Source organism: Dermochelys coriacea, chromosome 3, assembly GCF_009764565.3.
Source record: "Dermochelys coriacea isolate rDerCor1 chromosome 3, rDerCor1.pri.v4, whole genome shotgun sequence".
Taxonomy (NCBI): domain Eukaryota; kingdom Metazoa; phylum Chordata; order Testudines; family Dermochelyidae; genus Dermochelys; species Dermochelys coriacea.
The window spans coordinates 76,191,395-76,208,195 of NC_050070.1; the positions used below are offsets into that span (position 1 = coordinate 76,191,395).

The 16,801-nt window shown below is 40.9% G+C and overlaps 1 protein-coding gene across 14 annotated transcripts in view; it reads right to left on the reverse strand.

Annotated features, from left to right (window-relative positions):
- Window positions 1–7,357: 7,357 nt before the first annotated feature.
- The window catches only part of USP45 (ubiquitin specific peptidase 45), a 118,052-nt gene continuing 108,608 nt past the window's right edge, over window positions 7,358–16,801 (reverse strand). For 13 of the 14 annotated variants that reach the window (XM_043510696.1, XM_043510694.1, XM_038397512.2 and 10 more), the window contains one exon: window positions 13,392–14,992. In XM_043510696.1, coding sequence (XP_043366631.1) covers window positions 14,862–14,992 — 131 coding nt within the window. In that variant the 3' untranslated portion in view covers window positions 13,392–14,861. Of the gene's footprint in view, window positions 14,993–16,801 lie in introns of all 14 variants that reach the window. The other variant, XM_038397507.2, reaches the window with a different exon arrangement.

The following is a 16,801-nucleotide window of genomic DNA, read 5'->3' on the forward strand; positions in this document are numbered from 1 at the left end:
GCCAAGTTATAGCATGCCCAGATACAGGCTATGATCCAAGAAGAAATAACTTTGGGACAAGACTGGACGCCCCTTCATATGCTTCACAATTGTAATGAAGAGTTGTGCTGATTTTCAAAATGGCTTCATTCTTTCAATGTAGAAGGCTAATGGTCATCTGACATCCAGGGAATGGAGCATTAATTTCCTGTTGCTAGCGTGTGGCTTAGGAAAGAACACAGAAGGAAAAATGTCCTGGTTCGCGTGGAATTGCGAAACTATCTTCGAGACAAAGGCCAGGTGCAGTTGTAACTGTACCTTGTCCTTATAGAAGACTGCGTATGGGGGCTCTGAGGTTAAGGCCTTAAGCTTAGACACCTTCCTGGTTGAAGTTACAGCTACCAAGAATGCTACTTTCCAGGAAGGGTAGAGGAGGGAGCATGTTGCTAAGAGCTCAAAAGGAGGTCCCATCAGTCTAGAAAGCACAAGGCTGAGATCCCAAGGGAGAATTGGCTGTTGTATTTGAGGAAGTGGCCCACCGTGGGTTTCGTGAAAATTCAGCAACCGGCCAAACCGGCATGGAAAGCTGAGAGAGCATCCAGGTGCACTTATTGATGATACCGACAGACCTTACTGTTTTAGATGCAGCAAATAGTCCAGGATAAAGGATATGGATGACTGTAAGGGTGGAGTATGTTTTTGTAATGGCCAAATGGAAAATCTTTTCCACTTGGCCAGATAGGTGGCCCTAGTGAATGGCTTCCTGCTGCTAAGGAGGACCTCTCTAACAGGGTCTGAGCATGTGAGCTCCGAGAGTTTTAGCCACGGAGTTTTCTGCCATGAAATGGAGAGACTGCAGATTGGAATGCTGGAGATGGCTATGGTCCTGGGTGTTCAAGTCCGGGACCAGGGGCAGGATTATTGGCATGTCCACCGAAAGGCCTAGAAGCATGGTGAACCAGTGCTGGCGAGGCCACGCTGGTGCTATTAAGATCATTGATGCTTCCTCCCTTCTGACCTTCAGCAGGACCTTGTATACAAGTGGGAAGGGCAGGAAAGCATATAGTACATGGTCCTTCCAAGGGAGGAGAAAAGTGTCTGTGAATGAGCCCGGGGTGTGATTCAGGAAGGAGAAAAACTGGTCACACTTTCTGTTGTACTTTGTTGCAAAAAAATCTATTTGGGGAAATACCCACCATTGGAAGATGTTGATCACAACATCCAGGTGGAGGGACCACTTGTGATTGTGAAATGACTTGCTGAGATGATCGGCCAGTTTGTTCTGGAATCTGGAATTTACAGTGCCTCTAGATGTACCAAATGGATAATGCAGAACTTCCACAGATCGAGGGCTTTCCAGTACAGGGGAGAGGAGTGAGCACCACTCTGTCTGTTTATGTAGAACATCGCTGTCATGTTGTCGGTCAATACCAATACACATCTGTCCTCCAGATGGGCCTGGAATGTCTGGCAAGCAAGACACGCTGCTCTTTGCTCCCTGACATTGATGTGCAAGTTCTGCCTGGGACCAGAGGCCTTGAGTCCTGAGTCTGCCTAAATGCGCCCCGAAACCCATTGCCGACACATCTGTTACTAGAGACAGCAAGAGTTGGGGCTTGGAGAAAGGCACTCCCACACCCATCGCTTGCGGGTCGAGTCACCACCTGAAGATTGAAGGTTTTCCCTGTGTAGTGCCACGGCACCTGGCTCCAGCTGGGAACTGAGAGAAGACAGATCTCTCCTGCTGGACAGTAGCAATGGTGCTGATCCTTATACTGCCAGGGATATAGGCACCAGCAATGAGAGCAGGTCCCTGGCTGCAGTGAATGTCTCTGGAATTGATGGTACCATAAACATACTGGTACTGCACTGTCTGCCAAAAAGACAGCACCTCCAGTGCCAGAGACAGCAGGGCCTATGTAGGAACCGGGGTTGCTGGTACCAGCTGTTGTGGTGCCAAGGGAGAGGAATGGCCTGACCCAGGTCTCACTCTGTTCCAGTCTCCATGACTTGCTATCTTTGGTGCCAGGGATCGACCGCTCTCAGCCGGCTGCCTTTTGTGTTTCTTCTAGGCACCCGGGATGCAAACAGTGCCAAGACTCTTGCACAGCAGGAGGGGCACTCTGTACCGATGCTGAGGTACTTGGTGCCAAGTCCAAGTGACTCAATTCAAAATCAGATCTCAATGCTGTCTTCCAAGCACTTGAGACAACTGGAGTGCAGGTCACTCAAGAGCATCAATTTATGGCAGGAGGCACAAGGCTTGAAACTGATGGAGAAAACTCCAAACACTTACTAAATAAAACTGAATATTTACAACTAAATCAACTATGTACACTACACTACAAAGAACAGCAAAAACCACTGGGAAAGTTTGCCGAAGCAAAGAGAGCAATTCCAGCGAGCATCACAGGTGGTAAGAAGGAACTGAAAGGGCACAGTGTTGGCTGGGCCCTTTATAACGGCATTACGAGCATGTGGCACCAGAGGGTGCCAGAGCTGACCAGACGGATACCATTGACGGAAAAAATTCTGGTGAATGTGCTCGGAGCATGCACACACCTACATCGGAATGGACATGTGCAATCACTCAAAGAAGAACTCAGTATTAGTAGAGAAATGGACTAGATGACCTAACAGGCCTTTTCCATCCCTAATGTTCTATGACTCACCAGCTTTTACTAGCATATGGAATAAATTTTCTGCCAATGATGCTGCCTAATAGTTTTTTGCATGGGCAGTGAAGAATTATTTTTCCATATCAAACTATGTGTAAAATATATCAATTAGGAAAAACATGGACTTAAAAAGCAGTCTGGGAAGTGAGCTGGAAAATGAAGTCTTCTCGGTGCTTAGTCCATCAGCTGAAGTCAAGAGATTGAATGTTTTCTATATCTTTCCCACCCTTTCTTAATCTGCATATTTGTAGGTAACTTTTTTTTCAGAATAAACATCTTCATTTTGGGCATGTATAAGGCAAATCTGGCTATCCATTTTGTGTGGTGCTCCTCAATTGTACTGTGTATATGACTTAGACTGCTACAATAATGTGTCAAAGATGTATAGTTTAGATTTTGTTTAAGTGATGGAGTCACAGATGTGGTGTGTTGAGGAAAATATTACAGAAATACATTTTGCTTCACTTAAATACCCCTCTGCTTCCCACTCCCCCGATATACAAATGTCAAACTTGTACTAACTGCTGAAATAAAAACAAGTACCCAAAAGCTGATATACTATGTGATTAAAAGAAGGGGGGAAGACTTTTCCCAGGAGACTCACAGACTTTAAGGACTATTGCAATCACCTAGTCTGATCTCCTGACATTGCAGGCCACAGAACCTCACCTACCCACTACTGTAATAGACTGTTAACCTCTGGATGAGTTATTCACGTCTTCAAATCATGAATTAAAGATTTAAGTTACAAAGAATCCACCATTTAGTTTAAACCAGCAAGTGACTCCTGCCCCATGCTACAGAGGAAGATGAAAACCCCCCCAGGGTCTCTGCTAATTTGACCTGGGGGAAGATTCCTTCCCAACCCCAAATATGGTGATCAGTTGGACCCTGAACATGTGGACAAGACCCACCAGCCAGACACCTGGGAAAAAATTCTCTGTAGTAACTCAGAGACCTCTCCATCTAGTGCCCCATCTGTGGCTATTGGGGATATTTGCTACTAGTACTTGTAGATAGGCTGCATGCCATTTTAGCAGTCTCATCTTTATAAACTTATCAAGCTCAGTCTTGAAGCCAGATAAGTTTTTTTGCCCTCACTGCTCCCTTTGGAAGGCTGTTTCAGAACTTTACTCCTTTGATGGCTAGAAACCTTTGTCTAAATTTCAAGTCTAAATTTGTTGATGGCTAGCTTACATCCATTTGTTCAACATTGGCGCTTAACTTAAATAACTCCTCTCCCTTCCTGGTATTTATCCCTTTGGTTTATTTACAGAGAGCAATCATATCTCCCCTCAGCCTTGATTTGGTTGGGCTAAACAAGCCAAGCTCCTTGCACCTCCCCTCATAAAGTAGGTTTGCCATTCACCTGATCATACTCATAGCCTTTCTCTGAACCTGTTTCAGTTTGAATTCATCTTTCTTAAACATGGGAGACCAAAATCGCACACAGTATTCCAAATGAGGTGCCAGTGCCGCCAGTGCCTTGTATTATGCCAATAATACTTCTCTGTCTCTAGTGGAAATATCTTGCCTGATTCATCCTAGGATTGTGTTAGCCTTTTTCATGGTTGTGTCACATTAGCAGCTCATAGTCATCCTGTGATCAACCAATACATCCAGGGTTTTCTCCCCGTCCCGTCCAACTGATAAGTCTTCAGTTTATAGCAACAATCTTTTTTTTTAGTCCCTAAGTACATGACTTTGCACTATTAAATTTCATCCCATTTCTATTACTCCAGTTTTCAAGGTCCTCCCCATCTTATATGATATTCTGGTCCTCCTCCACATTGGCAATACCTTCCAACTTTGTGTCATCTGTGCAAAAGGATTCCAATTGGAGACACCAGCACAAAAGACTATGGGAACACAATTTTTCAAAATCCTTGCAGGTAACCTCTAGGAGCCAAGTTCACTATAAAGCTTTGATGTTCTACCACTGAAAGTTCTCTAGCAATTCTTCATGAAATCGCACCCACAAATCCTCATACAAGACCAAGTGCTGTGACTATTAAGATCTATACAGACCATAAGATTTTCTACAACACAAGACTAGCTTTCCTCTTTTCTCCATTCCCATTTAGTTCCTCACATTTCAACACAATAATTCAATAATCGGTTTATCACTTCAGCAAACTATAGGTGACTGCCCAGTGACACCCACAAATTGAGTGGTTCGACTTCTAACACAGATTTGCAGATGCCCATTGAAATAGCAGCAAGCAACTCTTTAGTAGTTATGCATCTACCCTGATAATCTGGATCTTTCAGATGAAACATAAAATCGAATCCCTGACACCTTAGCATTATTAAAGATTAAAAGAATAAAGAGCTGTTTGGTTTAAAGAGTTGGTAATGGGATCTTGATTCATTTTTAATTCACTGGTTTAAATCCAGCCCATTATCTTGTGGTAATCTCACAGGCAGTGTTGAGTGTACAGGTATACACATCATAGTTGTATCCTTGTGCTAGTGAGTATTGATTTCCTTCCTTTAGTCCCAGAGAAGACTGCATTTTTTGATAGATGATTGATCTCTGTATATGCAGGCTGTAAATTGTTCAGGGAAATCTTCTGAGCGAAAGACTCTGTATGCACAAATTTATTTGAAAATTAAGTAAAGACAATCATTGTGACTAATTCTGGGCACCACACTTTAGGAAAGATGGGGACAAATTGGAGAATCCAAAAGGAAAGCAACAAAAATGATAAAGGGTTTAGAAAACCAGTCCTATGAGGAAAGGTTAAAAACACTAGCCATCTTCTTGAGAAAAGACGACTGAAAGGGGATCTGTAAGTCTTCAAATACATTAAGAGCTGTTATATAGAGGATGGTAATTAATTGTTCTCCAAGTCCACTGGAGGTACAAGAAGAAGTAATGGGGTTAATCTGCAGCAAGGGAGATTTAGGTTAGATATTAGGAAAGACTTTTCAATTATAAGGATAGTTATCCTAAATTACAAGAATAGGCTTCCAAGGGAGGTTGTGAAATCCCTATCACAGGAGGTTTTTAAGAACAGGTTAGACAAGCACCTGTCAGGGATGGTCTAGGCTCACTTGGCCCTCCCTCAGCATATGGGGCTGGACTTCATGACATCCTTTCCATCCCTACATTTCTATGATTCTATGTTCAGTTTTACATGAAAATAAAGTTCTTTCCACATATTTACATTTCTACAGCACTAATGAATTATTGAACAATACATCCACTATGATTAGAAAGCCACTGGATGAGTACTAGTATATGTATTGAGATACATGGCAAGTGTTTTAGAATACTCCATAGAGTAACGTCATGGAAATTAATAGTATTACTGACATGTAAAGTTTTTCATGTGCATATGAGTTTGCAGTGTTAGGGCCATAGTTAGTACTTGATTAAAATATGAAACTATGAAATTTAATTAAATCAGAGGCAAATATACATTAAATATAGCTATAAGCTATTTTACTTGATCCTCTAAGCTCTGCCAGGGTACAGTGCTTACTACCATTAATAATGTTATTTATTTGAATGGGACTACTCATTTTGCAGATGATACAAAGCTGGGAGGTATTGCCAATTCGGAGAAGGATGGGGATATTATACAGGAGGATCTGGATGACCTTGTAAACTGGAGTAATAGTAATAGGATGAAATTTAATAGTGAGAAGTGTAAGGTTATGCATTTAGGGATTAATAACAAGAATTTTAGTTATAAATTGGAGACGCATCAATTAGAAGTAACGGAAGAGGAAAAGGACCTTGGAGTATTGGTTGATCATAAGATGACTATGAGCTGCCAATGTGATATGGCTGTGAAAAAAGCTAATGCGGTTTTGGGATGCATCAGGAGAGGCATTTCCAGTAGGGATAAGGAGGTTTTAGTACCGTTATACAAGGCACTGGTGAGACCTCACCTAGAATACTGTGTGCAGTTCTGGTCTCCCATGTTTAAAAAGGATGAATTCAAACTGGAGCAGGTACAGAGAAGGGCTACTAGGATGATCCGAGGAATGGAAAACTTGTCTTATGAAAGGAGACTTAGGCTAAACAAGCCAAGCTCCTTAAGTAAACGAAGGTTGAGGGGAGATATGATTGCTCTCTATAAATATATCAGAGGGATAAATACAGGAGAGGGAGAGGAATTATTTCAGCTCAGCACCCATGTGGACACAAGAACAAATGGGTATAAACTGGCCACCAGGAAGTTTAGACTTGAAATCAGACGAAGGTTTTTAACCATCAGAGGAGTGAAGTTTTGGAATGGCCTTCCAAGGGAAGCAGTGGGGGCAAAAGATCTATCTGGTTTTAAGATTCTACTTGATAAGTTTATGGAGGAGATGCTATGATGGGATAATGGGATTTTGGTAAGTAATTGATCTTTAAATATTCAGGGTAAATAGGCCAAATCCCCTGAGATGGGATATTAGATGGATGGGATCTGAGTTACAGACTGTTCGATCAGTGGACAGATGAAACAACTTTCTGAAAACTGATGAGACAGTGAACGTGTAATGAATGTTTTGACTTCACCACAAAAGGGAGAGGACATTGTTCTTTCTTTCTTTAACCAAAAATGACAATTAAAGACTTGTGGAAAGTGTCAGTTATACCACATATCTTAAGTTAGACAATTTAGTAAGTTCTACAAATGTTCAGATATTTTATGCACATATTTAAGTACACAGCATACACTGCAGATGCAAAAAAGAAGATAGATATGAAACAAGTGGTATCTTTATTCTGTAAAAAAATTTACATTGTTAAGGTACTTAAGATATTGCCAGTATCAAAACAGACAGAAGTGTTTGTAAAAAAAAGTGAAATGTAAATACTGTTTTTTAATGTCCAGCCTGAAGTTAAGTCCCTATTTTCTTTAGCAATAAGATTTGGGATTGTCAGTCTACAAAGAAAATCTCAAAAGAAAGAAGCATTCCAACATTGTGATATACATCTAAAATTAACCCCTTTGTCCATAGAAATATTTGATAGATGCAAGAGTAAGAGTATTGATATTGATAAGAGTATTGGTATTGAGCCAAAAAGGTGAAAAGAAGGAAGAAGGAATAACAATCAGCATTTAAATACACATTTGATTTATTTCCTATTTATTGCAAATATTTAAATTAGTACGTCACAGGTTTTTGATTGCTTAGCACCATGATCCTGCAAGCACTTACAGGGATGAGTAATTTGAATGTAATTGGGCTATTCCCATGCATAAGTGTTTGTAGGATTGAACCTTACTTTGCAGAATAGTTAATTAGGAAATTAATGTTCCAATGCTGTAATGAGCTCCGCATAGGTACAAGGTCTGACTGCACGTTGCTCCTGAGGGCATTCTGCACCAAAAAATTAAAAATTCTTCACACAATATTTTAAAATTCTGCAAATTTTATTTGCCAAATAAATGTGGAGGCGCTACCATGGTATTGGGGAGCACAGGCCACTGGCTGCACAGAGGTGGGAGATCACTGTACAGCTCCCCACCCGGGACACGGACTCAGTGAGGCTGCACCCAATCCTGACCCAGTGCAAGGACTGCGCCTGCCCCAGAAACACCCCATGGCCCTGCCCCTCCATGCCAGGTGCACCAGGCAGGCTCAGCAAGGCAGGAACCAAGTGTGGAGGGGATCCAGGTGTGAGCTGAGATGGTTCTGTGCGAGGCAACGTGGGTGCGGGCAATTCAGTAAGGGATCTGGATGCACAGCGGCTTGTTGGAGGGTTCTGGGTGCAACAGTAATGGGACTCTGCGGGGGGTCCCGGTGAAGGTAGTTGGGGCTCAGCGCGGGGGGGGGGTCCAGATGCTAGGGGAGTGGAGCTCAGTGGGGTGGGGATCCTGGTGCAGCTGGTTGGGACTCAGTAGGATGGGGTGAGGCTTGGCAGGAGGATCTGGGTATGAGGGGGTCTGGATGCATGGGGTTGGGCAAATGAGGGAAGCAGCTCCCTGTACAGGGATTCTTCCCCCTGCAGCTGAGGAGTGATGGGTGCAGGAAGTGCAAGGGAGGGGGAGGAGGGAGTTTGCAGAGCTTCCTGCAGCTGGGGGGAAAAAATTGGGGGTAGGTCTGCCCCGGATGCTGTGCTGGGGGAAGATGAAGTCCCATCCTCCCCAGCTCAGTCAGGATTAGCATCTGAGCCTGGGCAGGGTAGGAGCCACCTGCTGGGTCTTCCCCAGTCCTGGCCCTGTCCCAGTCCTGGCCCCTTTACCTCTCTGCCAGCTGCCCTGGGCACCCAAAACATACTTCTGGGGAGGATTGCATGACCGCTCTTCTGGCTTCCCTTTGCTTCCCCATCAGAAAGACATTTTTCTGCTGGGAAACAAATCTGCGGGGGATACAAATTCTGCGCATGCACAGTGGCACAGAATTCCCCCAGGAGTAGCACATAGAGCTCATTGCATTTTCAGGTTACACAGTTCAGAAACCAGAGTTTAATACAACTATAAACAATGGGGTTATAAATACGCATTATGATTTCATGTAAGAGTCTCCATAAATAAATGTAATCAAAATAAATGTTTTCATAAACAGTATGTGCAGTAATTTTCTATTTTCTTTAAAAAACAATATTACTAAAGAATATTTTCTATTACAAACATTATGGAATAAAAATATGAAGTTGCAATAAATAGAAGAAACATTATTAATTAAAATATATTATTGTATTTCTGTTCTATTATAAATACTTATATTTCCATTGACATTTTATATACAAGTTTTCATTGCATGTGTAAAAATACAGTTATAATTAGGCTCATTTACTGCATGAAAACAGTAAATTCTGCTTAGTTTTTTTTGGAAAATATTGTGGAAAGAAAATAATTGCTCTTACAGGGATACCATCAATTTAAAAATTACACAGCTTTCTGAACATGGTCTTACCTACTATTGTAACAATTGCCACGTAAAATTACTATAATTGAAAAAAAAATAGATAATTTTGTTTGTTTACTTTGTGCACTTAACAGCAGTTTCAGTTTCCCATTGTTTGCATGAGTATTTTACACAGCAACAGGGGAAAGAAAAAAAATTTAAAATTTGTCAAAATGTCATTGCAAAACCTCAAAAATAGACAGGGAGAATCAGATGCAGTAACAAACTACTTAACCACATCTTAAAAACTGTTTAGATTACAACTTGATGTTGTCCCTTTTGTATAGATTTGTAAAACTATGTACAAACTTGGATATGTAAGAAGCTTGGCTAGAAATCCACTGCCAGCTGGTGAAAAATGTATTTCACAGTTATGGATGTATCAACAAAATGCTATTTCATGAGACCATTGCACAACTGTGTGGTAAACTGTTAAATATCCAAACACCTGCTTTCTAATCTTTACATTTGCTGTAAGTCTCCTCCATCTGCCTCCCCATCCTCTACACCTCATTCCAGCTTGGATTACCTACCTCTTCAGAAGGAAGTTCTTATAGTTTCAACAGCTTAGTTTCTGTTTAAAACCGTATTTGAACAGTTAGAGTTCCTGTTTTATCTAGTAGACATAGGCACATTAACCTCTTTTGCATTTAAATTTTCAGTTTGTAGTATTATTTTAATATAAAAGTCCATAGGAGAAGAAAATGGTGACAAAAATATACAAGACATCTCAAACTTCTGATGACTTCATAAACTATTGTCATACTTGCCAACATTTGAAATCCACAAACAGGGTCGTTTGGGAAGAAAAAATAGGTTTACTCCATTAAAAAAAAAACAGGATTAAAAATTCTGGAGGTAGCCAGTGGTAACCAATTTTTTGCAAAATATAGGGATATACCGTCTAAACAGGGATAGTTACCATGCACACACTATCACACCTGCCAAAGTCCCATTTTGGGCAGAAGTTTTTGCCTGTCCCAAATGCAGGGATTCCTCCACACCATCAAGTTCCTGCAGCTGACCAGCAGAGGAGCTGCTCCAAGGGTTGTTCAGCGGCCATTACTTGCCTCTCTATCTTCTCAGGCCTTTCTGTAAACCATATTGCATTCCACAGAAAGGCAATATGAGTAGCAGGACTGTAAGTTGAGCACCCTACCAACGGCTCCAGTAGATCAATTTGGATGGTAGTGAGAAGAGATAAAAAAGAATGACAGACAAATTCCAGGTTTCAGAGTGGTAGCCGGGTTAGTCTGTATCAGCAAAAACAACAAGGAGTGCTTGTGGCACTTTAGAGACTAACAAATTTATTTGGGCATAAGCTTTTGTGGGCTAAAACCCACTTCATCAGATGCATGGAGTGAAAAATTCAGTAGGCAAGTATAAATACACAGCACAAAAAGATGGGAGTTGCCTTACCAAGTGGGGGTGTCAGTGCTAACGAGCCAATTCAATTAAGGTGGAAGAGGGCTAATCTATACAAATTCCAGAGGCTGGGAGAACCGCAGGGATAACCAAAAGTAGGGGTAGGGTAAGGAAGGGAAACATTGGTGTCAGAGTGAGAGGGGAAGGAGACATCACAAGGAGGGATGGGAAAGGGTAAGATGGGACAGATAGAAGAGGACTGTCCCCCTACAAAGATTGCAGAAGAATCCGGCCCCTGACAACTCCAGGAGCAGTAGCAGGCTATATTACTTCTTGTCTCTGCAAAAGTATAACAGTAAGGCATAGTTATGATCTACCCTTGAAAGTCTGGTTACATGCATGAGGGCCATAGGCCCCAGAGGGAGACTCCATTATTTTGGAAAAGTACATAGGTCCTGGAACTAGGGGTGCAGCCACACCTGCTGGTTTGAAGTAGTAATAACAACCCAAATATATGGTTTCCGCCTTCAGCACCCCCACTATAAAAATTGTTCTAGCACACCTGGAAAAGCATCTCTATTATAGGATGCTTATCCAAATGCTGAATCTTTGGGGGCTTTGAAAATGCATCAGTTGCAACCTCATGATACAGCACAAAGAGTAGTGGTAGGTAGGAAAAGGCAGCATTTTCACACTAGCCTAACATGCAACAGAACGCACACAGAATCCTGAGACAGCTGGAGGAACCTAATAGCTCCAAGATTGTCCAGTGTATCTGAAAAAATGCCCTTAGAAAAACGTTTCAAATCTTAGCAAGTATCAGATACTATGTCAATAGAACCTTTGGAAGTCTTGTGTCATCTTCTCTCTCAATTCCTCATGCAGAATGTGTGTAGCTTTGGAGCTATTAACAGATTTTTGTTTGTTCAGAGTAAGAAACAGAGTAAGGTTTACTGTGGGAAAACTATTGCCCTAAGTACGGTAGTTAAAAAGTTATTGAAGGAGACATAAGGCTTGAAGTCTGTACTTTCAGGCATCACTCTCTCATTTTCAACCAAAATAATTCTCCATATAAAGCTATAAATCCATTGCAGAGTTTGTTTTCTGAAGTTTCAAATTAATTTTTGCTCCATATTTGCTGTAGCTTCTGCCACACACTGCCAGTGTTTTTTGTGTTTTAGCTCATGTAGCTTTTTCTGCCAATAACAGAACTCCAGCAGGGACAGTAATAAGCATCTTGGATATATGTACTAATAATATTAGGGTTAGCTTCTGTTTTCACATCATTTCACTTAATTTTTTTGCATCTTTCTTGCTGACAAGCCTATACAGCACAAAAGCAAGGAAATGTGTGCCTGGGCCCTAATGGGCAAGTTGTCCCTCTTCTTCCATGGCTACAGCAGGATCCCTGGCAGCAGAACCCAGGCATTTCTATTGCCTGGGGGGCAGAATTTAGGCAGGCCACACAGTGGGTGCAAACTGATTGGCGAGGAGCAGAGGCCAGCTCTGTGAAGACTCCATTACCTCATGCAAAGTGATCTCCTTGGAGCCGAGTGGGGCCAAGAAAATCTCTAGTTGGATCCTTCAGTCTTGCATCCCACAAAGTAGTGCTAGGCTTAACAGAGATTTATGTATGCAAATTCAGTGGTTCTAATACTGGACCATTGGTGTTCTGTGGAGCAGATGCCATCACAGTGGTGAAACTTCTCTATCAGCATTCAAATGACATGTTTTGTTTGTTGGGAGTCCCATCCACATTAATTGTATGGGTTTCAACCAACTATGTAGAAACAGAAGAAGAAGAAGAAAAAAAAAAAAAAAAAAAGAGAGAGAAAAGAACACCTCTCTGCACCCTGTGTGGCTTTATCTAGATTAGGAAAGGAGGTCAAGGGAACTAATGTATTAGTTAACTCCAACCTCCCCATGACCTTTTTCCTAGTGTAGACTAAGGTCAAGACTTTTTACCTTACTTAGGTGGTTGAGGTTGACCCTTAGGCTCCCACAAGGGTTGATCGAGACCAGCTAAACTGAAGTAAGAGGCATTAATTTGAATCTACTCTGCGGGAAATGTCTGGGTTAGCCAACATACATTAGCTAACCCTTCTGTAACCTCAACTTCTTCTAAACAAAGGCTGTATGGCCAACTAGCTCCAACTAGCCATTAGCTCCTCTGTATCTTCTATGCAGCTCATGGGCTCCAAGACATTTATGCCTGCCCTCCCACATCGGAGTTTTGCCAGGTGGATCAACATGACAATGTGTGTTGCCATGAACACTGTGTTGCAGCATGTGGAATATGGAGTCCCCCTTGCGGCCTCTGCTCCTTACCTCTGAGGTAGGTAACTCTGGGAGCTCCTACTGCTTTTCAAGCCTTGAATCCCTGGAGTAAGAGGTGGGATTTGGCTACCCGTAAGCTGCAGGCGGCTTTAATTGCAGCACTGGACGTTAAGAGTTCTGCAGTAGGGAATGCTGTGGTGAGGAGTACTGGCAATTAATTTTCACCATGAAACTAAATGTTTCTTCTGTTGAAACAACAAACAGAAACAAACACAAAGCATTTTATTTACCAAATAAATCGGTAGTTGTGATGGATGGGTTGCAAGCCAAACAGAAACTAGTTATGAGTTAGCTAACTTCAATAAATTATCAGACGACCTAAAAATTAAAATAACCAGTTTAATTATAAGGCTGAAGACTGACAGAAATTACTGTCTATTACATTTGGGACAGAAACAAGGGGTCTGCCAAGAAAAATAAGTGCTGACATTATGGCAGACATAATACCCTAAACAGCCAGAGTATTAGGGACAAATTCTGCCAGTGGACATCCTCACCCTCTTCACTGACTTCAAAGGGAGTTGCTTGTACCTATCTGAGGGCAGAATTTGTCATCTACTGTCCAACTCTCACACACTGAAAAAATAATTTGTCATTTATTCCTTCCGTGAGAAAGTAATCAGCAACAGATGAACAAATTTGTTTTTAGAACCAATAATTAGTAACAGAATTACCCAGTTGTGCTTGAATAACTGTATATATACACACAAGCTCACTATATACTGTACATGTGTAATCATAACCAATATATAGCAGTTTTGAGTTTTTACTAAAATACAGAACTATTTGTAATGCTCTCTTATTCCTGAATAAATACGATGGCTATATATTAAATCAGCAGACTTACAAATGACAGACATAAAGCATAGTTATTCCACAGGTACTAAGAGGGTAGAAAATTCCTATAATAATGCCATCGAGAGACAGCTCAGAGCAAGTGTATCAAACCTAATTGGATTTTTGAGAGAATACAAACCTTACATATTCTATTTGCCATCAGGAAGCATGAACTGGTAGATGCTATATTTTTCAGTTTTCCCAGTAGTACATCAGGAAATTACACTGCAGAATTAGCCAATCAATGTTGTCCAATGACATCATTCCGTTCTGGACTCACTGTTTTCCAGATAAGAAGTCTGGAAATATACCATGATGCACATTTGTGTGTAGAAATCTTAAGACAAAATATCTAACCCAGCAATTTGTATGATCTGAACTAAATCCCACTGAAGACGCGTAATTTTGCATCACTACTGTCCATTGGGAATCCAGCCACTTAACATTACCAACATCATTTTCATTCTTAACTGGTTTAAAATCATGGGTGAGATTGTGGCTCCACTGAATTCAATGGCAAAACTCCATTGACTTCAACAGGGCCAGGATTCCATCCTTTGTGTCATTTACTCACTCTCTCGCTGATACAGGGAGTTCAGGAATTTTAATGTTTGGCAAAATGCACATTTTAAAGCTAATGTTGGGGTATTGATAATCAGCTTGATTGAAGTTCAGGGTCAAAGTATGGTATGTTTTCTATTAAAGGGCAGATTAAGGCACAACATTTACAGGTACTGCAACCACTGCAGCATTTAAGTAAGATAGACCAAATAACCATTACCATTTTTCAAATTAAACTGGTAAACACTCTTACAATATTCTTTCATAAAACAGCAGATAAGCTTGTGAATTTAGTACTCTTGATTCTGGAACCATCTGTACGTGGACATCACTAACATACACCCACTGTCCCGCTGATGCTCCCACAGCTTCCTTTAAACCTGAAATGCAAATGCAAAGAGTTACTATTCACCGGCTTATACTTTTACTCTCAAATGACACACTGGTGCTTCACAGAAGAGGTGGAAAATACCTTTGAACACATCAGTTATTCATGATTTAGAAACATATGTAATATTTGTTTATATCTTAAGTTTACACTGAATAAGTTGAAGTTTGTTCTTTGGTTTTGTTTTTTTTTAAACTTTGTAACCAAACAAATGTATATTGGAAAAATATCATAATGGGAGGAGCAGGTGAAAGATAATATTTATTCAGAATATGACCATTGTTTTATGCCATTCACAAAAATCATATTTACACTGGATAACTGTCATATCACATTTTTTGCCATGTCTTTTCTCAAAAAGCAGCCTGTCCTCCTTTGAGGTTTTTTTCAATTACATTGATAACGTATCGTACACAGGATCAATTCTGAGAGAGAAAAAGGAATACTTCAGCCGTTATTTAATAGCAATTTAAAAACTCTACAAGGATCCACTAGACTCCCATGAACTTTCAAAGAGAACGAAGTGACTAGTGGATACTTAAGAAGTTGTCTTTTAAGAAGCTGTCAAGGTTCCTTCCCCACTCTGAACTCTAGGGTACAGATGTGGGAACCTGCATGAAAGGCCCCCTAAGCTTATTCTTACTAGCTTAGGTTAAAACTTCCCCAAGGTACAAACTTTTACCTTTTGTCCTTGAACCTTATGCTGCCACCACCAAGCATTCTAAACAAAGAACACAGAAAGAGCCCACTTGGAGACGTCTTTCCCCCAAAATATCCCCCCAAGCCCTACACCCCCTTTCCTGGGAAAGGCTTGATAAAAATCCTCACCAATTTGCATAGGTGAACACAGACCCAAACCCTTGGATCTTAAGAACAATGAAAAAGCAATCAGGTTCTTAAAAGAGAATTTTAATTAATTAAAGAAAAAGTAAAAGAAAAACCTCTGTAAAATCAGGAAGGGAAATAACTTACAGGGTAATTAGATTCAAAACATAGAGAATCCCTCTAGGCAAAACCTTAAGTTACAAAAAGACAAAAATAGGAATATACATTCCATTCAACTCAACTTATTTTATCAGCCATTAAAACAAAACAGAATCTAACGCATATCTAACTAGATTGCTTACTAACTCTTTACAGGAGTTCTGACCTGCATTCCTGCTCTGGTCCCGGCAAAAGCATCACACAGACAGACAGACCCTTTGTTTTTCCCTCCCCTCCAGCTTTGAAAGTATCTTGTCTCTTCATTGGTCATTTTGGTCAGGTGCCAGGTTGCGAGGTGCGAGGTTATCTTAGCTTCTTAACCCTTTACAGATGAAAGGTTTTTTTCCTCTGGCCAGGAGGGATTTAAAGGTGGTTAGCCTTCCCTTTATATTTATGACAGAAGTCAATACATCTCTAGTCCTTTTCTTTGTGGAGAGATGGGCTTCTTATATAAAATAATTGCTAGAGAGGACTGGCAGTGTTTTTTCTAAGTTGCAGACTGACCCCCACCCCCCAATTCTCCTGCCTAATAATCACACAGCCATTAGTTGGCAGAGCTCCTGGCATCTTCTCCTTCCCTCCATTATTTCACAGGATAGTGCACCAGGAATATATATTTCATTGATGCCTCACTTCAAACTTCTATGCCAGAAGAGTCACCCAGGAGAAATTTTCAATCTTCCATGGAATAGTATTTCTTACTTCTCACATTAAACCACAGTATTTGGTATTTTTACATACTGACAATGTGCCTAGCATAGTATGAGACTCAACACAAAACAGCTTCCGTTTCAAATAACTTCCAGTCTAAGAGACA